Source organism: Nilaparvata lugens, chromosome 11, assembly GCF_014356525.2.
Source record: "Nilaparvata lugens isolate BPH chromosome 11, ASM1435652v1, whole genome shotgun sequence".
Taxonomy (NCBI): domain Eukaryota; kingdom Metazoa; phylum Arthropoda; class Insecta; order Hemiptera; family Delphacidae; genus Nilaparvata; species Nilaparvata lugens.
Window position 1 is genome coordinate 1039086 of NC_052514.1, and position 23362 is coordinate 1062447.

Below are 23362 nucleotides of genomic sequence, written 5' to 3' on the forward strand. Positions count from 1 at the left end.
CAGCGTTATTGACCTTTCACCAGCTGGCTCAGATCTTTGTTTATAAGTAGACTTGAGATGCGCGTGAACACTAGCGTCAGGTGATCAATTTTCATAACGGCAAGGAAAGTTGTGTGAGGGCGCCACACCAGATTTTTGTCATTTGCAGCTTTAATAATAATAAGATTGCAGTCCTATCAATGTTTTATTACAATACAACTATTGTTCGAAAAATATAGGTCATTATCTTTTCTTAATTCCTACTCACAGATTCGTCTATGTGAGGAAAAAGATTCACAATTTTAATAATCTGGTGTGGTACACTCACACAACTTTCCTTGCTCATATTTGAAACTACGATCAGACTTCTGTATATGTGTATATATAATTGTTTTCAGAGTACTTTTTCCTTTGTGTAAATTGTAAAACTATGATTTTTTTAGTCCTCATTTTTTCAAAGTCGTCAAAACAGCTGTTCTACAGATGAAATATCTCGACTATGCATTCTTTTTATGAACTGCGCTACCTACCTCATGCACGAGAAGGAGGTTACTAAGTACATTTATCAAGGATGGGGTGGACCCCCCATTAGTTTCCCAGAAAGAAGACTCATGCCAGTTGATAGAGCTGATAAATAACTATACAGGATATGAATTTGAAAAAATCGGTCAAGTTATTTTTGAAAAAATCGTGAAAAACATGGTTTTTAGTAATTATCCGCTATTTTTTTTCAAGAATATTACGGAGCTCTTGCAATTTTCTCAGAAATGAGACTCATGTCAGTTGATACGGCTTATGAATAGCCGTGGTATAAATTTGAAGAAAATCGTTTGAGCCGTTTTCGAGAAAACCGTGAAAAACATGGTTTTTTAGCCATTATCCGCCATTTTTCTCAAGAATATTACGGAGCTCCTGGAATTTCCCCAGAAATGAGACTCATGTCAGTTGATAGGGCTTATAAATAGTTAGAGTAAGGGCTTATAAATAGTTAGAATAGTAGGGCAAGAAAATCGTTAGAGCCGTTTTCGAGAAAACCGTGAAAAACATGGTTTTTTAGTAATTATCCGCCATTTTTTACGAAATCTTGAATTGAATTTTATTGAATTTCTTATTGTCGGATCCTTATGGTATAAGGAACTTAAGTTTAAAATTTTCAAGTCAATCGGTTAATTAGGAATGGAGTTATCGTGTTCACAGACATACACACACACACATACACACACAGACCAACACCCAAAAATCATGTTTTTGGGCTCAGGGGACCTTGAAACGTATAGAAAACTTGAAATTAGGGTACCTTAATTTTTTTTGGAAAGCAATACTTTCCTTACCTATGGTAATAGGGCAAGGAAAGTAAAAAAACACAGTCATGTGTTTTTCAACTATGGAGAAATTTCACAAAATACATGTAGATTCTTATTCAACTAATTTATATTATTCACAATAATTTTGTGTTAGAGTAGTTTTCTCATTGTAATGAACTCGATTTGTGAATAAATTTTGTTCTTTTTTAATATTAGATTATCAATATTTTACAGATCTATGTTTGGCACACGCGGACCGAAGAACCGAGTTTAAAATTCGAAAAACAGCTCAAAAATAAAGGTAAAAGTTCCCTGGACGCCATGAAAGTATAGCATTACCTGTTATTGTTTGCGATTTCAATTTTCATGTGATAGCTTGATGAACTGATCAATTCTGTTTTATGGATGAAAAATCGACTTAAATGTCGACTTCGGAGTGATTGATCTCCTAGTTCATGTCACAAACAAGAAAACTATTTCAATTTTCAGAACTCTTATGTGTAAAATATTTATTCCACAAACTCTTCATGATTTTTAATTACCTATTAGTATTTGTTAGTTATTAAGTAGGTTCTAGACTATCAATATTATTCGTCATGATAAATTATGTTCTTTCTTTTTAGAGAATAATCTATTACTATAATAGATAGGCTTGACTAACTATTAACACTTGAGTGTTATCACTGCCGAAAATTCAAGTTTATCATTGATAAATAATAGAATAATGTAAGCGATATTCCCACTCAACAGTGATAGTGAAAATATTATTTGTACAAGTTATAATTGGATTATTCACACTCAGAACGGCCGAGTGAGTATGAATAGTCCCATTTGAACTTATGGAAAACATATTTACAATGTTCACTGTCACTGTTTTGTGACAGTTTTCTGGTCATGATGAACAGATTATTTATACATTGATAAATACAATATTATTCTCAACTATGAATGATTGGGAAAGGAAAGAAATAATTACAGTTGTGATAGATGAAATAATTATATCAACAACTTCTAGAGAAAATAACAACTTTATAGTAGACTGCATCAATATTTTGCAGTGGATAGAATCAGTAGATGTTTCACTTCAATGCAGAATTTATTTCATAAAGAAGTAGACTTGTTGATTTACTTTTAACACGTAACACATCTTCTAACACGTTTAGTAAAATTTGAGACGCATTTAGTAAAATTTTAACACGCATTTAGTAAAATTTGAGTAGGCTACTTGATTATCTTTTAGCTCATTAATCATCTAACTCGAGTAAAAATTTAGTTGCAGATTTGTTTTCCTTTTTCAAATGAAAATGTATTGGAAACTGGACTGAGCCTCGACGTCTTATTTGAACAAAGACGGAAACATAAAAAAAAATCGAAGAAGGCATTTTGAATAATATTGGCAGTCTTAGACCACTCCTCTTTATTTTATTAATGTATGTCCTCTATAAATCTATGTATGTGTTGTCCTTGTGTATTTATTTTTATATATTTCTACAAATTCCTTTTTAGTACAGTATTTTTTCACCTCTAATCATTTTCAAAATTCTAAACTAATCTAGTCTCTCATTCTTTTTTCTTGAATTCCTCTTGAACGAACAATTCAATATTGCTAAAATCAAATTCTATGAAATATGAAATTATATTTTAGAAATAGGTTGAAAACTATTGTGCTAAGATTCCTATGAAGACGCTTATACATATTCATTACACTCTTATTGCACTAAAAGTTATTTAAAACAAATTTTATGCGAATTTCAAAATCAATGTAATTAAATATCTAGATGTTGAGAAATTTAGCCTAGCAAGGTAATTATTGTAAAGCCGTTATTTTTATAAATAGGAAATAACTGTATGAATTTTGTTGATATAAATATTCATTAGACTAAAGTGGAGAAGGCCGATTAATATCAGACAAAAATTAAAAATTTAGTGATGAATTATCACTGGTTTGGTGCTATAAATTTTCCAAATTTACTGTTTGTTGTTTTATTGAGAATTTTTTGTATCTTATATTAGGAAAAAATGTATAATTGTTTAACCATGACAAACTGAATTATACTATCGAATAAGTCCAAGCACGTTTATAGATTTTCTTCAACTTTTGGAAAGTTGGAATAATGTATCTGAATTTTGAATTAATAGCCTACATATTGTAAAATGTACAATTGAACGGCCAATGTTAATCAAACTTGTTATTAAATATGATTTTGGCATAATTATGAAAATGGTTTGTCAAGTTACACTGTATTGTATTGGCGAGGTCTATTAATTAAAAAAAAAAAATAAATGAATAAATTGGCCTTTATTCAATTTCACAATAATTGCATTACAAAAGAAATCAGTTATAACATTTTATCGTAGGCATTTTTTCTCCATGGCAAAGTGCCGTCTGGAGAAGTAGATGGAATTTATATGTTCAGATTCTAAATAAATGTGAAAAGTTTACATGACAAAGAGTTTTGTCGCTTCTCTATTAATTTTTACTTGAACCAAATTTCTTGATACAGAATTTCCTCTATGTAGCATAGTTGCTTTGACTATGGATACGTTAATACCTAACGTATCCATAATCAAAGATAGTAGCACTGAAAAATAATTCAATTTTATTATCTCAACTTTTAATCAAATATTGTACACACTGTGATTTCTAATGTTAATCCTCCAATTTAAAATTTTATAAGTACTATAAATTATTGCTTATTTCAAGTTAAAATCGTAGTAATATAAATTTGTAATCTGTTTATTGTTATTTACTATTATGAGCGCGACATTTTTAAATCTATTGTCAAACAAATTATTTATTAATAAATAAAAAACTGATGTAATAAAATATTTCTTGTAATTGTATCAATATAAAAAAAATAAACGAACAATACTCTCTTCTATGTGTTTATATCATTGAAACCATCAATTTATTTTCTGAATAGTTGTGAATGTGAAATTTTGGTAATTATCCAAATCGAATAAAAGTATTAGGGTAACCGTCCACTGGAACCGTATTCAACCGATCCGTTTGGCCGTTAGAACGGACGAATCTGCCGCCGTTCATTCGGCCGAATATGGTCGTTCATTGGAATCTTTTACGTCAGTCTAGTTCAGTATTTGGCTGAACTATTGAATATTGAATTAACTATTACCATAGCCACCAAAATTTTTCATAAACAATGACTATATTGAGATTTTGAAAATTGAATAAACAAATATCCACTAAATTAGTTATCCATTACAATAAAGTTACCTTCAGATGGAGTGATCCGTGATCCCGGGTTCAAACCCTCTCAATACCAAAAGTTTTTTAACCAGATCACTCCCGTGTTATCGGATGGGCACGTTAAACTGTCGGTCCCGGCTGAAGTATGACAGTTGTAAGGCCCATTGACGGCTTAAATTATATATTCAGGCGGTGGGACCTTCCCGCAAGTGACTCCCCACCAACAAAAGCCATACGAATTTACTTTTACCTTCAGATCCTATTTGTTCAGCAATCTTTGTCCACAGATTCCTCTGAACAACACGGCGATCATATCTTTCGTCTTGCATATCCCACAATGGAACATGCTCTTGAACCAAACTTATCAACTTTTCATTGTCCATAGTTACAACTTGATAAAACAGAACAACTTCAAATAAATAAAACTGTGAAACAATTTTAGGTTAGGAACACTTTGTTGTCTCAGCTTGACTAGTTAGTTCGGTCGGATAGAGCCGGAAAATCCCATTCAATTCGGATCGGCCGGAGACGATCGTATGAACTTGTTGCAATGGACAAGCATCTATTCCTTTCTTTGTTGGGGGATCATTCGGACGATTTCAATAGTTTTCGGCCGATGCTAGTTCGGTGGACGGCCAACCTTAGATATTTTCAAACCACAGATTTATAAAAAATCGAGGTACTGGTTTCAGTTGGTACACCATTGTCAATTTCTGGCGAATTCCAGAGATAAGGCTACCGGTTGGTAACTCTAGAAATTGAGATAATTTCGGTTGTCAAACCATTATCAGAGTTTACCAGAGATTTATCTTAGTTGTTTTTGTTATACAATGGAGCAAAGTGGAAGCGTATCAAAGTAGAGCACTAATTATAACCCAATTAAGACAGATTCCCATACATAATGATCTGAACGTGTGATCTGAAAGCCATAGTGCATTCTGGTGACGTCAGCACAGGTAGGGCTCCACACCAATAAAAATTTGTTGATTTCAGCTGATCTATATCAGCTAGTTTTTTACTTTCCTTGCCCTATTACCTTTCCTTTCCTTATTAGTAAGGAAAGTATTGCTTTCCGAAAAAAATTAAGGTACTCCAATTTCCAAATTTCTATACGTTTCAAGGTCCCCTGAGTCCAAAAAAGTGGTTTTTGGGTATTGTTCTGTATGTGTGTGTGTGTGTGTGTGTGCGTATGAGTGTATGTGCGTCTGTGTACACGATATCTCATCTCCCAATTAACGGAATGACTTGAAATTTGGAACTTAAGGTCCTTACAATATAAGGATCCGACATGAACAATTTCGATCAAATGCGATTCAAGATGGCGGCTAAAATGGCGAAAATGTCAAAAACAGGTTTTTTCGCGATTTTCTCGAAAACGGCTCCAACGATTTTGATTAAAGTTATACCTAAAATAGTCATCGATAAGCTCTATCAACTGCCACAAGTCCCATATCTGTAAAAATTTCAGGAGCTCCGCCCCATCTATGCAAAGTTTGGTTTTAGATTCTCAATTATCAGGCTTCAGATTCAATTTAAACAAAAAATATTCGAGTGGAAAAGATTGAGCATGAGAATCTCTACAACTAATGTCCAGTAACATTTTCACCTAGAATTAAAAATAAGCTCGAAATTCGAGAAAATGTGATTTTCAATTGCAAACTGTTGGCAACTGTTGATTCTATTGAATGATTCACTACGAAGAGATAGCAGACCTCGTGTGTCTCCAGCGTTATTGCCCTGTCACCAGCTGGCTCAAATCTTTGAATAGTAGACTTGAGATGCGCGGGAACACTAGCGTCAGGTGATAAATTTTCATAACGGCAAGGAAAGTTGTGTGAGTGCGCCACACCAGATTTTTTATTGGTGAGGAGCGCTACCTGTGCTGACGTTACAATCAACCACCAGTCATGCACTATGGCTTTGTTTACTGAGGTAATGGTCAGGTACAGTGACAATATAATTTCCATATGTTTTAATGGGACTGTTCACAGTAGCTCGACCGGGTTGAGTGGGAATAGTCTCATAAGAAATCATGGGGATTATATTTTCACTGATTCTGATATGTGGGATCGCAGGTTTATTGTAGATTTATGAAGAGTAAATAAGGAATCAAATTGGCTTAAAATCAGGTCCACATTATAATGGAGGAAGCTAGAAGAATATTCTCTGCCTATTCTCTGCCTTGCCACTGCCTTCTATAGAGGATAGCTGATGTGATATTAACTGTTAATTCTTGTTCAAAACAATCAATTATAAAAATACTTCATTAACATGGGCTACTTTTTAAATAAATAAAAATATAAAATTCTTGAAGCACCCTTTATTTTATTAAAAAGGTTGAACTATTTTAAAGTTTTTTAAAAAATAAAGGGTGCTTCAAGATTTTTATATTGTTTTTATCAATCAATTATATTTCATTCGTCAAGTAGATATTTCAATGATTAAATTTTTCTAATTGGGATTGAATATTTCGTGTATCTATATAATTATATTAACAGCGAAATGGCACTCACTCACTAACTGACTGACTCACTCACTCGCAGAACTAAAAATCTACCGGACCCAAAACGTTCAAATTTGGTAGGTATGTTCTGTTGCCCCTTTAGAGGTGCACTAAGAACAGATTTGGAAAAATTTCCAAAGATACGCCCAAAATTTGCGTTTTTCCATTGTTTTTTAGCGTTTTCTCAGCTTTATCGAGAACAAATGAACAGAAAATGTTCAAATTTAGTTCAGAAGCTCAGCTAGGGTGTAATAATGTTGTGTTAGAAGGAATTTGCAATAACGTCAAAGATACGCCCAAAATTAGCGGTTTTTTTGCTTTTTCTCAGATTTATCGAGAACAAATGAACAGAAAATGTTCAAATTTAGTTCAGAAGCTAAGCTAGGGTGTAATAATGTGTTAGAAGGAATTTGAAATAACGCCAAAGATACGCCCAAAATCTGCGTTTTTGGCAAGTGAAGCCCGCTGATCTCATTTTCGGACGAACCAGTCGGGGGTCCAGGGGGCGGAGCCCCCTGGCCAGACGGATATGGCGAGCGAAGCGAGCCTGACTTAATTATATTTCTACATTGTTGAAATACCACATGGCAACGTTGCGGAGAAGGATAGCACCATCTCCTTTTTCGAATGATAGACAAGGATAGCAACACCAATGTTAACCAAATACCGCCATTATAACGTAGACTGCCAATATAACGGTGATTGATATCAAGACATACACTTTTTAAAAATTTTGAAACAATTCAATGAATCATTGGACGAAAAAATAAACTATTCAAGCTCAATATGTGTGTTGAAATTAGGATAAAAACATCTATAGGCCGTTAAAATACTTATATAATGTCAATCACTGGAAACATATAATTATAGTATCACAAGATGAGAATACTTACTTTAGATAACTCAAGTTTATACACAGAAACAATTTAAAAAGATGGATTCAATCACTTTGGCACATTTCAGTTTTGAACTCTGGGTTACTGACTGCCTGAGATGTGATACTGGATTTAGAGAACAGTCTCTCGGCATCCTTGAATTTCCTATTACCCTTCTCGGCTTTACTGTTTGTATTTTTGTTGGTGGTCAGGTAGCGGTCCCAGCCTCTGATGATGTTCCCATAGAGCTGAGTGTCCTCCAGGTAGCTGCCTTCAAAAGCATAAATCTGCCTTTCAAGATTTGCCAGGGTCTCCTGAAAAAAATAGATTGAAATATAGAGTAACTTATAGGAATCAAGTAAAGGTGTTATAGAATAAATTCAGTAGATATGGCAGTTCTTCTTTGTGCAGTCATTAAACGTTAAAAAGAACTGGAAATGGGGAATTTATCACCTTTTCAAGTCATCTATAGTGAGGTCCACGTTATAATGGCAGTGTTTCATTAGAAATGGTGTTGCTATAGTGAGGTCCACGTTATAATGGAAGTAGATAAAGATAGGAGAATAGCGATGCCGATTCTCTACATTAATTATTTATATTTCTACACTGTCAAAAACATAATTGGCATCGTTGTGGACCTAGAAAAGGATAGTACCACCGGCTTTGTCGAATGATAGACAAGGATAGCAAAACCAACGTTGATCAAATACTGTCATTATAACGTGGACCTCACTATATCCTTTATCCTTGTCTATCAATCAACAAAGCGGATAGCGCTATTTCTTTCTCACTTTGCTCTGTTGCCAGATTTTCTTTTAACAATGTAGAATTATTAATTAACAAAATATTTCATCTCAATTATGAAAATTCATTATGAAATTATTAAAAAATATAATTTATTGCTTTATTAAATATAATTGATTATTTTAAACGAGAATGAACCGTTAATATTACATCAATTAACCTGTACCAGCTACCGTATGTAGAAGGCATTGGCAAGAGTGTGGAAGCGGAATTGCACTTTCAAGATATCTTAATACTTAGCTACGTTTCACTACGTTGAAATAGTCCTATCACGACGTCATTGATACGCACTTGGCGAGTGTTTGGAAGCGGAGTTGCACCTTCAAGGTATCTTAATACTCAGGTGCGTTTCAAGAATTTCCACTTTGAAATACATCCTATCTCAAATGTGAAATTTACTAATTCTGCCTCGTTCACATCAGCGTAGCATAGCTTTAAATATAGTGAGATAGGACGGCTACGTCTTCCGAAGCGTTGCGTAGCCAAGTGGGTCACCAGAAAGCAACCATAGGCGGCCGAATGTAAAGAACGCTGGGAAAACATTGAGAGACCAGTATTGGCTACCTGGCTACAAGTTGGCTGCCAGAAACAGGGGACCCCAGAGTAAAATAAGTTTCTACTGTAAACTAGCTCAGTCTCTTGGTAACCTACTGGATGCCAAAATTGTAATATACTAAATGTAGTACACGCATTAATAATTTTCATAATCAAAGGATTATAGCCTATAAGACGAATTGATTGGCCTCTGCAACAGAATAAGCGAAACATTCTAAGCTAAAGCTCTAACCTAATGGAGGAGTATTTGGCTGTAATAATAATATTCTCACCAATGCATACAGATCTTCTTGATCTTTCTAGAAACATAACCTATAATATTGAGTTTCACTCAATCTAGATCCTAAGCTAAAGTTTTAACCTAATGAAGGAGTATTTGGCTGTAGAAATGACTCAACAAACTTCATGGGCAACATTATTTTCAATTTTAATGGCAAAATTATTTGAGAAAACGCTTTGCAAATTAAACAGATCTTCTCGATCTTTCTGGAAACATAACCTATTATAAAGACAGTTTCACTCAATTTAGATTCTTACCGCAATTTCAGCTTTTCTCCGAACAAGTTCTGCTAATTCGGCTCGAGCATCGGAAGAGGAGCTTTTTGATGCCATTTTGTTAGAATTTCACATCCAATAGAGCAATCTAATAAAAATTTTAAAGAAATTATACAAGAGAACGGTCGGCGCAAAACAAAAACAATCAAGTTTTCAAGATGTCTACTTTGTTTTCACTGCCACCATAATCGAGTGTCACTTACTATAGATCAAGCGAGTTGGACAATGTGGCGCCATATTTCAAATATTGAGGGGCATTTGTAAAGCTAGAGTGGCTACCAGTCAATAATTTATTGACTTATCAAGTTATTGAGTTATTCAAAAGTGTTTAGGGATCAGAGGATAGTGTAGAGAGGCCACTGAGATAGAGGATGCATCAGAAAAGGTAGATAAGAATGTTATAAAGCATGTACCTATCTAAATTTCTCCACTCTGTGCTGACAAATATTTTCGACATTTAAATCTCTTTGCAAAACTCAGCACTTTCTCTGATACTCTCTACCCTTACCTCTCACTCTAAGTTATGATTCTATAAACTTGGAATGAATCTTCTATTGGAAGAGTTGATATTAATATAATTTGAATAGCAGAGCTTCATTATAAAAACAAACAAAAATCTTTTCATTTGGATAGAACATAAAATAAAAAGTCAGATACTTACAAGATCATAGTTTTATTTTTAAAGCATGAACAAATACAAAGAAGCACCATGTGAATATTTAATATGCCAAAATATTGTTTATAAATATGTTAAATATCAATATATAATAGCGTAATTGTTTTTGGAAGGAACAAGAGTATTCCCTTTCTTACAACCATTTTTTTTTTCAAATAAAATTTTGCTTTTTTCTGATAAATATGTTTGTGCTTATAAGCGTAAATTTTTAAAAATTAATGTAGCCTATCTCAAAATGATCATGAATGTTTACATTATTTTGAAAATTCATCTAAGAGCTAAGAGGTGGAAAACTAATGGTGGATATAAGTACCTACCTAACTTATATGGTGAAAAAATTCAAGATCGAACTACGTATTTTTCGAAGTGAGACATCTTTGGATAGAGAATTAGTTGAATCTATGTCTAAATGAAACATAAGTTTTCCACAAATCTTGAAAATCTTTATAGAGAGTACAAAATCGTGATTATGCCATTACGCATTACCTACTTCTATCATTCATTCAGATGATGTACTTGGCTTTTTACAAATAGCAAGTATAAAAACTTATAAAATTTCACCCTGATTGGTTGGACAGTAAGTTAAATGTAAAGGTACAGTAGAGGATTTTATTCCATGTTTTCTTCGACTTATATGTTATCAATTTTCTTCCATAATTCGAGAACCTTCTCATTACATGGCTCAAACTTACTTAGAATACCATTCAAAGAAATACCGTATCATTAAAGTTTTAGAATATACCGGTATATGAGGGAATCAAACAAAAAAACAAACAAAAACTTGAGTTTGGCACTACCTTGTCATTGGTACAATAATGGCAAAAGTCTAATAGGAAAGTTTGAGAGAATGCCCTGAGATTTTATGGAACGGAAAGTTTAAAAACTTTTTTCTACGGTTGACACTATTTAATGCACTTCTGAAATTTATAAATTTTTCTTCCAAATTAAAAAATTGAGTTTTTAAATGAGTATTGTAGATGAAAGTGATAATAGTAAAATATGTGATTTTTAATTGGCTAATCTTAATTCATATATTGTGAATAATTCTAATTCAATACAAACTCATGTGGAAATCAGTACAATATTAAGCATAATTTATTATTAGATTTAGAAAGACGGTTCAGTTTCAAAGCACTTGGAATAGAGTGTATTAAATCTATGAAAATAAGTACATACCTATTCATAGTTTCAAGGGTTAGGCTACTAAAATAGAAGTAGAAGTGGAAAAGTGCGTGATTAAAATAAAATAAATAAATATGGTAACTCAAGTGGACAAAAGTGATTCATTCAAACTCCAAAATAAAATTGTACAAAATATTCTACACAACCTTAGATATTGTCAAGAATAAATTAGTATTGTCGTTCTTATTTGTAAAGTTTAAATTCAAATAGACCAAAGAGCCAAAGCGATATTCTTATCAGTACAAATATTGATAGTTGTTCAAAAAGTATGAGCACAATAAATTGCATTACAAGGTTATCTATGAGGCTTCCCCCAAAAAACTTGGAGTTTCGAATAGCATGTGATTTCAGAAGAAATAGCAATTGTAGATTTAAAATATTTCGGAATGAAAGTTTTAGTTTTCTATGTTGATCTCATAATAGTATTGACAAAATGCAATAGAACTCAGCAATGATAAAGATAAACTATAATAATAACACATAGAGGAAATAAAAAGCAAATATCTACTGAATCTGAACCAACAAACACATTTTTTCTCATAGTAACAAATAAGCAATACTTGGGTAAAATATTTTAATTTCAGATTTTTTCATAAAATATATAGATTGTTCAAATACAAGATTAGTATTATCAGGATGTTTATTTGAGATTATCATTGGATTAAGCTGAATTTCAAGAATAGCAAAATCCTTATTCTTAAATTTTTATGTCTGAATATAGATTTATTTACTATGCTTTGAAAAATATTTGAAAAAACTCATGAACCAATTTTTAATTATTATGGAACAACAACCACAACCTCAGTCAATTTAAAAATATTAATGTAAACATACAATACCTTAAATCTAAAGATTAATAAATAAAATAAAACTCAAACATAACAATAAAACACGATTAGAATATTCAGCTAGACGACTCTACCACAACCTCAGTCAATATTATTATCAATATCAAATATTCACTTATTATTATCATCATTATCTTGTAAATATATTATAGTGTCACACATAAAACGTTAGGAATGCAAAGTTATAGGTAACTCCAAGTTACCTAAATTTTAAAATGTTGGAATTGATTGGGTGACTTTTAGAAACCTAGAGTTAGGATTGATAGATAACTATTAGTTACCTAAAGTTACAAATATGTGGAATGAGAAGGTAACTGTTAGTTAGGGATATTAGGGAGGGATATAGAAAGAAAAATGAAAATCTCAGTACCCTTTTTGAATATTTAATCACAACATACTTAACTTTATATCACATGAAAATGGCATCAATGTCCGAAACATGTTGTGATTAAATATTCAAAAAAGGTACTGAGATTTTCATTTTTCTTTCTATTTCTATAAAAAGTAGCCCTATACAGAAAAGAGATAGGGAGGGATACAATGTAATATTATAGGCCAGTGTTACTGTAGATCGTGCAAGTTTGACTCAACATCTTGTTTTTAATTATTGATTTATTTCCTATTTAAATTAAAGAAAATAATATGATCAAGTGTTATTATTTCTAGTTTTATGGCTAATATTTGGTTGAATCAATTTGTCGATAATTTGAATGTGTATGCATTTTTTAGTTTGTTTATCTAGTCTTTGGTTAGTTCAAAGAAGTGAAAACGTGTAGTGAATTCTACATTTTTTGTTAAATAACCGCTTTCAATTAGAAAAGGTAGGAAATTGTAATTTTTTCTGATGGTTTTTAACAAGTGAAAATTTTCTAGTTACTTTATTATTTCAACTACGGTACTGAACTTAGTTTTACATCATTAAATTTTGTAACAGTAATAATTCCTTTTTACGAATGCTATATTCATACAAAATTATTTATTCAAATTTGTTGCTTCTATGTAGTAATTTCTATTCAATGCTTTAGATGTGTTGATAATGTATTTGGATGTAATATATTTAATCGTAAGGCTGAAATGTATGATTGAATTATTTTTAGTCTTAGGGAAAAAAGTTTATTTGAGTTGTTCACAGTGTCTTTGGCTTATTCATATATTATACTTTAGGTCCGGTTGCACAAAAGCCGGTTAAATTTTAACCGTGATCAATTTCACAAGAACCAATCAGAGAAGACTTTTTGATAAGACGTCTCCTCTGATTCGTTCTCGTGGAGTTCATCACGATTAAAATTTAACCGTGATCAATTTCACGAGAATCAATCAGAGAAGACCTTTTTGATAAGACGTCTTTTCTGATTGGTTCTCGTGGAATTAATCACGATTAAAATGTAACCGGCTTTTGTGCAACCGGCACTTAGTTTTCTATCTAGGATAGTTTGGTTTGATTGGTGACTGAAATCTTAAATGTACTGTAAAAAGTCTCAGAAATAGATTTACAAAAACAGTGTATCATGTTTGTTCATATCATGTTTTGTATTCAATCTCATAAGGAGCGTACAGACTTTAGCACCACGACCTGAACACGCGCATCCTTTTCTATCAGCTGATGCTATTCTTATTATATCTGTTGTATTTGTCAGAAACAGTAAAGCCAGTTATACACACATATGAATTAAATATGAACTTATGAATTCTATCAGATTAAAGCCTGGTTTTCATTAGTAGATTTAGTGGTAGAGTTCCCTGGGCAAGTACTAACTATCTTGTGAACTCTCCCAATGGAAACGTTCATGGTAGAGTACTAGTTTTTAGTAGAGTGGGATAGCACCGTGGGATAGTACTCTACCACTTGCCTTCCCCCACCACCGCTTCTCACTCTACTCTACCACTACTATGCTAATGAGGTAGGAGAGTAGAGTCGACATTTTAAGGTTAGTTCTGTTCACTAGACAACACACTTCACCTAATATTCTCAATTGTAGTGGAAACAGTTACTCGACCAAGTAAGTAGAGTAGAGTTAGCTCGGTAGAGTTAGTATGCCAGTTACTCGACCAAGTAAGTAGAGTAGAGTTAGCTCGGTAGAGATAGTATGCCAGTTGCTCGACCACTAACTCTACTAGTGAAAACCAGGCTTAAGCGGCGGATTTCTGTATAGATGGAGACGGTAATGGTTCCACACACATCGATTTTAAAACGTACAATATTTTATCATCCTTATAAATTCTATTAGATTAAACAGATGATTGTAAAGTTTTACAGAAGATGATTGTATTCGTTAGTGTGGTTTCACATCAAAGCTGGGCCGGGCGGAATCTGCCTGCGTTCGCACTGAAGCCGATTGCCGATTGGCTCAGTAATACACAAATACACTAGTAGTTCTGTGAACAGTAGACCTCACGCATTATTCTCATCCACAAGTACCTGATGTCAACTGTTTTAAATGTTAACAAACTCAGTTCACGTTTGAATTTGTATTCTATATGATATAATTAATCCAGTTCCGTGATGAACTTTCTATCTCATGAAAATTAATTTTTTAGAATCAAAAATATTATAATTTCTCCAGCATCATTTAGTTCTTTGTTTATTTTTATTCACCTATTAAATTAGTTTTTTCGAATGTGAGAATATTGATACTGATGGGCACGCATAACAATAACATGACTGCAAAACAAAATATTGAAACCAAAGACCTTAAAGCTGCGATTAGACCAACTTTATTTAAAGAATGTTAATAACTCAATCCTTATAGATTATATTGGATTGAACATAACTTATCATACACATGATGAACATATGTGTTTGTCAACTTCCGTTCAATCTAATAGAATCTATAAGGATTAAGTTATGACCATTTTGTTAATGACTTTGGTGTAAACCCAGCTTAAAGATGCATACCTCTTTAATGTCTTTGATTGGAACTATAGACCTTTTACAAATACAGTAATAGACTGGCTTCTCCACACATCTGTGTAAACACTTGTCAGCTGATTTGTGATGAATAATTCTATAGTCTGATTTTTACTCTAATATTGGCGTATGAAGGAGGCTCCTTTTTCCTTTTATATTATCCTTGGAATGTAAAATTTCCAAAAACCTTGTATATACATCGACGCGCAATTCAAAAAGGAACATACCTGTCAAATTTCATGAAAATCTATTACCGCGTTTCGCCGTAAATGCGCAACATATAAACATTAAGAGAAATGCCAAACCGTCGACTTGAATCTTAGACCTCACTTCGTTCGGTCAAAAATACTGCGCAACTCCCTACGTTAGAAGATCGAACTAAACTGAAAGAAGGCAGAATCCGCTTGCCCGAAAACGCTCGAGTTGGGCGTCAAGCCGACTGCACAAATCCGCTCAGCTCGGCCCGGCGTTGATTTGAATGCTCCCGACTAAATCCTGCATAGTTAGCGTGCACGCAGATTCCGCTCGGCTCGGCTCGGCCCAGCTTAGGTGTGAAATCCCACTAACGGAGCTTTACAATCATCATCATCATCATCATCTGTTTAATTGACCGAACGAGGTGGGATCTAAGATTCAAGTCGACGGTTTGGCAATTCTCTTAATGTTTAAATATTTATATGTTGCACATTTACGGCGAAACGCGGTAATAGATTTTCATGAAATTCGACAGGTAAGTTCCTTTTTAAATTGCTCGTCGAAGTATATACAAGGTTTTTGGATATTTTGCATTTCAAGGATAATATAAAAGGAAAAAGGAGCCAATATTAGAGTAAAAATCAGACTATAGAATTATTCATCATAAATCAGCTGTCTAGTGGACTATAATACTACACGTTCAAAAACACCGAACATCTTGAAAATTTATCTTTCCATCAACGTTAGTAGACAGTTGACTATAATACTACCCGTTCAAAAACATCGAAAATCTTGAAAATGTATCTTTCCATCAACGCTGTAGACAGTGTTGCGGCCAGACCTGATAACAGCGCCCACACTCACATTCCGGGACAACACGTCACGGTACGATAGGACAGAAAGCTCTATGTTTATTTAGGATTCTTTCTAGACATTTTAAATTGTTGAATTATTTATTAATTTTTGAGAAAACATAACAACAGGTCAATGTAACTTACTGAGCGCGAGGTCTACTATTCACAGAACTACTAGTAGTTCTGTGAACAGTAGACCACACGCAGTATTGTCATCCACAAGTACCTGATTGAAACTATAGACCTTATGGAAATACAGCAATAGACTGGCTTCTCCACACATCTGTGTAATCACTTGTCAGCTGATTTATGATGAATGATATTCTATAGTCTGATTTTTACTCTAATATTGGCGCATGAAGGAGGCTCCTTTTTCCTTTCATATTATCCTTAAAAGGCAAAATTTCCAAAAACCTTGTATATACGTCGACGCACGATTAAAAAAGGAACATACCTGTCAAATTTCATGAAAATCTATTACCGCGTTTCGCCGTAAATGCGCAAAATATAAACATTTAAACATTAAGAGAAATGCCAAACCGTCGACTTGTATCTTAGACCTCACTTCTCTCGGTCAACTACACGTTCAAAAACACCGAACATCTTGAAAATGTATCTTTCCATCAACGTTCGTAGACAGTTGACTATAATACTACCCGTTCAAAAACATCGAACATCTTGAGATATTGTATCTTTCCATCAACGTTGTAGACAGTTGCGGCCAGACCTGATAACAGCGCTCACACTCTCATTCCGGGACGACACGTCACGGTACGATAGGACAGAAAGCTCTATGTTTATTTAGGATTTTTTCTAAACATTTTAAATTGATAAATTATTTATTAATTCTATTAACATAACAACAGGTCAATGTAACTTACTGAGCGCGAGGTCTACTGTTCACAGAACTACTAGTCTAATAGAATTTATAAGGACGATAGGATATCATACGTCCTAAAATAGATGTGTGTGTAACTAGCTAGTAACTAGCTAATGGTGTAACTAGCTAATAGTGTGACTAGCTAATGGTGTAACTAGCTAATAGTGTGACTAGCTAATGGTGTAACTAGTTAGAGATACAGATTAGACATCAGGGGCCCGTTTCACAAAGGTACAAGTAGGTTACAAGTCTTGTTGCCAACCATGGTTTTGGAGAACAGCTGATTACAAGCGTTTCACAGAAGCAGAATTGTAAACTTGTAGTTACAATGAATTTCTACAGTTTACAAGTGATTTGCTTGTTACGAACAAGTGTTTCACAAAGATTTTCATTGTAGCCAACAATTTTTGTCGAAATTACTTGTTCGTAACTATGAAATTTCTACCGAAGTGGAAAGCTATGTAAAGGATTTACAAGTGATCATTAAAATTATTTTAAATATTTAATAAATATTTCTAATAATCAAAAATGCCCTATATTCCTCTAAAATTCATTATTTTGGAAATATATGCATCAGGAAATTGAATTTAATAAATTTCCAAAATAGTTTTAATGTGTTACTTCATAGGTTATGTGTATTATAGTATATACACAGTATATATAGTATACATTATTATATAGTACATATACTATAAATATACAGAGTACATATACTGTGTAGGTTACAAATTCAGCAATCAATGAAGTAGACTGTACAAAAAAACATTATATATTCCTTTCAAATATTTTCAAAGTAATTATTGAAAAGTACAAGTAACCTTTATAAAGGATGAAAAAAGGAAATTATCATGAAAATAGGTTATGTTTAATATTGAAGTACTTGTAGACTTGTAAAATTGTAAACTTGTATATCATAAATTTTTGTGAAACGTGAGTACTTGTAAACTTGTAACTACAAGTACTTGTTCGTAACCATGGTTGGTAACAATACTTGTACCTTTGTGAAATTGGCCCCAGCTGGTAGAAAACCAAAAGCGCGTGTTCGTAGTGCACAAGTCTGTACGCATCTTTAGATAGTCTGGTTTGTTCACATGTAGCCCACTGTATTCTGTAGACAATGGTATAAAAAATGTAGTCAATGGTAGCTGAAAAAGTTTGGTTGAGTTGTCTGACTTGTTCTTATTGTATTTAGTCACATGGCTAGAATAGTTGAGTTTTGAGTTGTCAAACGTAAGACAGTACAGACAGGAAACTCCTGGTGGATGAGAGGAGCTGTCAAACATAGGACAGTACAGGCAGGAACCTCCGGGTGGACGAGAGTTGTGAAGGTCATAGCAGGACAGCGAGACCGGTGGGCGGACGAGGCTTGTCTAGCAGCTGCTTCACTTCGTTGGCTTTCGGGTGGTCCTCGTCTCCCAGAAGCTTGTACAGAATACTCTCGCATGTCGTGATGAAACAGCCGATCTGTTTCAGTCGCTGAAAGACAAAAATAAATAATTATTGTGTAACTATTTATTGTATAATAAATAATTATTGTATAAACCACAGCCTCCTCTTATGCAGTCCATCAAAGTAAATCCTGTCTTTATGTCGTGTCGTCGAGATATCGGTGTGAAAACGGCTAATGGCTGTTGGGGTTGGTGTATCAGAAATGCTAACATCAAAAGCTAATCTTCTACAAGACATAATCTTCTACATGGCAACAGGTCAGCCCGAATTGAAAGCAGAGAAAGGTCGAGAGACAATACTATGTTATTTTAGTTATTAATTGCATGTAATCAATAGTGCATAAATTGCATGCAATTATTAGTCCACACAACACCTGATTTTTACCAAATTACGTTGATATATTAATTGCATACAGTGACGCATGCAATCAATAATCCACTCGACAGCTGATTTATGATAAATAATTCTAGTCTGATTTTTACGGTAATATTGGCGAACTGAGACTCTTGTTTCCTTTTGTATTATCCTTGAAATGCAAGATTCCCAAAAACCTTGTATATACGTCGACGCGCAATTAAAAAAGGAACATACCTGTCAAATTTCATGAAAATCTATTTCTGCGTTTCGCTGTAAATGCGGAACATAAATATAAATATAAAACTATAAAAACATATAAACATAAAGAGAAATGCGAAACCGTCGACTTGAATCTTAGACCTCACTTCGCTCGTCAATTATAGTTTTATTACCTGTAATGCAAGAATTCGTTCCTCCTGTGAAGAAGCGGTACACGCATCGGCAATTACATGCACCTGAATTCCCAGACCACAAAGCTCAGCCGCCGTTTGTTCAATGGATATATGCGCCTGAAAAATTAATGATTTATTATTATTGAACGAAAATCCCAATTAAATGCTGTAAATCACCCCGAAGACTTCTGCTACTGCAAATATTGACAACAGGGTAAACAGCTATATGTAAATCAACTTTCCAATTTATTTACTTCTGTTGAATGAATTATTACAGAGCTGGATGATTAAAGCTATAGAAAAAGGTTGATTGTATGGTATGAGATGTTGTGATATTTCTCCATAGTTGAAAGAATAAGATGTTGATGTTGTCAATACCACTTTAATTTATTCGAAAATTAATTCATCTCACAGAACCAGGTTTCATGGTAACACCTACCACATCTTCAGCTGAACAACCTACCACAGTTCAGCTGAACAACCTACCACAGTTCAGCTGAACAACCTACCACAGTTCAGCTGAAGATGTGGTAGGTGTTACCATGAAACCTGGTTCTGTAAGATGAATCAATTTTCGAATAAATTATAGTGGTGTTGACAACATCAACGGCTTATTCTTCCAATTATAGAAAAAGGCTCAACATTCATAAATGTAAGTTGAATTAAGTACAGGCTTGTGTTAGTTAGAAACTATTTTTCTATTTGATACATACAAATCAAATCTTAATAGGAAGATTGCGAATTTATAAGAGGTGGAAAATGCATTACATACAACCACTTTTGAACTCAAATTTTAAACAAATTGAGTACCGGTTGCACAAAAGCCGGTTAAATTTTAATCGTGATTAATACCACGAGAACCAATCAGAGAAGCCGTCTCATCAAAAAGGCCTTCTCTGATTGGTTCTCGTGAAATTAATCACGGTAAAAATTTAACCGCCGCAGTGCAGGATGGTTTCTCACAGCTTGGCGTTGTTGTCATTTGAGATGGGTGTCTGGCTTGGAAGTGTTTCGGCCGCATTGCAGGATGACTATTAACGGTTGCCGGATCAACAGCTAGGTTTTTTCGTTATTTTCGTGATAGAGAAATTCTGATTGCAGATTCGTTCTCAGCGACCCCAAGTTTAGCCTGAAGGCTCAGAATGTCAACAATGTTTTTAAATAATTGAAAATCATCATGAAAAGTCATTAATATGGTAGTACACCACGTTTCTGGAAACTTTTTACTGGTGATTGGAGTTATTATTGATAATAGGTAGCACAGAAATCAAAATAATCGTGAGAAAGAAAACTGCTGATGAACGCGAATAAGACCGTCCATTGTTCTTTTGTCTCGGCTGCTTGGCTGAGCCTGGCTGGAGGGATCAAATAACCGACTGGACTGATCTTTCGTCTGTCCGCTAGGCGGAACTACGCCGACCATTGCTGGGTGGAAGATGTTACTGCGGCCGCTCGCATTCCCACCAACGCTGCTATTATTTGCTGTCTCAGCGCCTAGTCAGATTCAGACAAGCATCCAGCCTGCACTGCGGAGCTAGCTTGAGAGTCTTATCTTTTAAGATATTTTTGACAGCCATCAATCGATCAATTTCGAAATGAATCTATCTTTATCAACACATTGTTGAGGAATTAAACATTGACGATATCTAGGACAGTACCACTATATTCATGAGCCAGAGAACAATTTTAATAGATTGACAACGATGTCTCAATCTATAATGAATTGTAGGCTGGTCACACATCGATTAGTCAAGACAAGACTAGTCACGTTCCGTCACAATACTTCACATTGCTGCTTATGGCACAACACATACTGATTAGACATTGCAATTAGACATGACTCCATAAGCAACTATGTGAAGTATTGTGACTAAACGTGACTAGTCTTGTCTTGACTTTTTGTGTAGTTGATATTGTGGTAAATGTTCATATTGAATGAAAAAGACTAAGAAATTGTCAAAAACCACAGATTTATCTGGAAATCTGTCCGATTTATCAACAGAAAAATCTGTGGTTTTTACAATTTCTTAGTCTTTTTCATTCAATAGTCTTGTCTTGACTAATCGGTGTGTGACCAGCCATACTGTATAAATGAAATATAATGTTGTCAGATTTACAGTCTAGACAAGACTAGACTTCTGGAGGTGAACAGGTTTCGTCTTCTAGACAAGACTCCTGGTTCTGATGCCTAAACATCACGCTTGCCGAGTCGCTCGTCAAATGGCCAACACTAGCGTCTTGCCATGCACACTGCAATGTGATCAGACGACGAGCGCCCCATCAAGATCAGTGGTAGGGAGCCACTCGCCTTCACTCCTCTCGTCTCCACAAGCATCGGAGCTAAGGCGAGCCGAGCCGAGTGAAGGCGAGCGGAAGCATAGCAGCCATCCACCTCGTCGACATTATTGTACGCATTTTTTGTGTAGTTGAGAAGTTGATATTGTGGTAATTATTCATATTGAATGAAAAAGACTAAGAAATTGTCAAAAACCACAGATTTATTGATACTTAGAAAGACCGGTTTCGGTTATTATACCATTGTCAATCTCTGATAGACTTATCTTTTTATAAACTCTGATACGTTGTCAATCAGAGATTGACAATGGTATAATAACCGAAACCGGTCTTTCTAAGTATCAATAAATCTGTGGTTTTTGACAATTTCTTAGTCTTTTTCATTCAATTATTGTATGCACTTGGCCAGAGTGTGGCGCCGGCATGACACATCTTGTATTCAATTCCATATAAAAATGTGAATCACTATCAATTTTTATTGTGAATTTTCCTATAATTAATAAAAATTTGCCTATTCGCAACTAGAATTAACTTACTCTGTCTCTCAATTTGCAGATTCCTATTATAAAATGTAAAAAGAATGTTGTTTACGGATTACAGAGGTAGTAGATTTAGATTCAGATAAGTGGCATGGGCTCACAATAATGTGTTCATGTTGTGATGATTGATTGATTTCACATGTTATGATAAACATATTTTAATTGAGGTTATATCAAAACAAATAATAAACAGTTAGGCTCATAGCTGTAAGACAGTTGGGCTTACAGCAGTCAGATTATTTTGTATCTTGCTGAAGAGAAATCCATTCTACTCAGTGAATGAATATTTTGATGTGCACAGTGACAAACCCAAGGAAGGAAGGTTTAACCTTCTATCTTGCTTTTTTGACTTGATCTATCTTATTAACTGGTCGTGGATGTAGAAGAAGGTAATCATTATTACATTATCAAGTAAATAGATCAATTAGTCTTATCAATTTCCTTACTTGCATGCCAAACAGGACTCCACACTGAACATTTCCATCGCACAGTTTATCCAACTGCTCATTGACTTCGGGTATGGCCATACTGAATTTGGTTTTTGGATAAATGCCATGTGCGTGAGATACATCAAGCTCCTTCACCGTCCGACCATTTTGCATGGGACACTGCTCAGTCACTATTAACGGTATTCCAAATGTTTTTGATGCTTGTACCTGAAAGAACAATGACAAATGAGATACGGTAATCTTATTCAAATTAATTTTGCATGTGATTTAACTAGCTTTAGAACAAATTCTACTCATATTAGAACATATTCTAAAGTTTGCGAATGATACCACATTGATAATATTATTATTAAACGAAAACCCAAATTAAATGCTGTAAATCACCCCCGAAGCCTTCTGCTACTGCAAATATTGACAACAGGGTATTATTAATTCATCAGCATTTGAATAAATGCAATATATCAGTAATTCCAATCGATACCACATTGATTTTTTCTGGCCTAAACCTACCATATAGGCCCAGGTGCAGCAGGAGGCTGATGTATTATTCTTCAA

At 34.0% G+C, this 23362-nt stretch overlaps 3 protein-coding genes across 3 annotated transcripts in view; 1 reads left to right on the forward strand and 2 right to left on the reverse strand.

The window, feature by feature from the left end:
* LOC111056175 (galactosylgalactosylxylosylprotein 3-beta-glucuronosyltransferase I) overlaps positions 1-3549 on the forward strand; it is a 79405-nt gene extending 75856 nt beyond the window's left edge. Inside the window, exon 8 of the mRNA XM_039438160.1 lies at positions 1518-3549. Coding sequence (XP_039294094.1) covers positions 1518-1616 — 99 coding nt within the window. The 3' untranslated portion in view covers positions 1617-3549. The remainder of the gene's footprint in view (positions 1-1517) is intronic.
* Positions 3550-7813: 4264 nt separating this feature from the next.
* LOC120353512 (chromatin modification-related protein MEAF6-like) lies at positions 7814-9968 on the reverse strand. Its single transcript, XM_039437380.1, has 2 exons — positions 9766-9968; positions 7814-8183 (listed from the first exon to the last, which is right to left on the reverse strand). Exons 1-2 carry the CDS (start codon positions 9838-9840, stop codon positions 7935-7937), a joined length of 324 nt encoding a protein of 107 aa, XP_039293314.1. The 5' UTR covers positions 9841-9968; the 3' UTR covers positions 7814-7934.
* Positions 9969-18169: 8201 nt separating this feature from the next.
* On the reverse strand, positions 18170-23014 carry LOC111056178 (isochorismatase domain-containing protein 1; the record flags this gene model as incomplete). Its single annotated transcript, XM_039437381.1, is given in 3 exon segments — positions 18170-18802; positions 19525-19641; positions 22805-23014. Coding segments are annotated over 3 exon segments (420 nt in total). The 3' UTR covers positions 18170-18655.
* Positions 23015-23362: the final 348 nt, after the last annotated feature.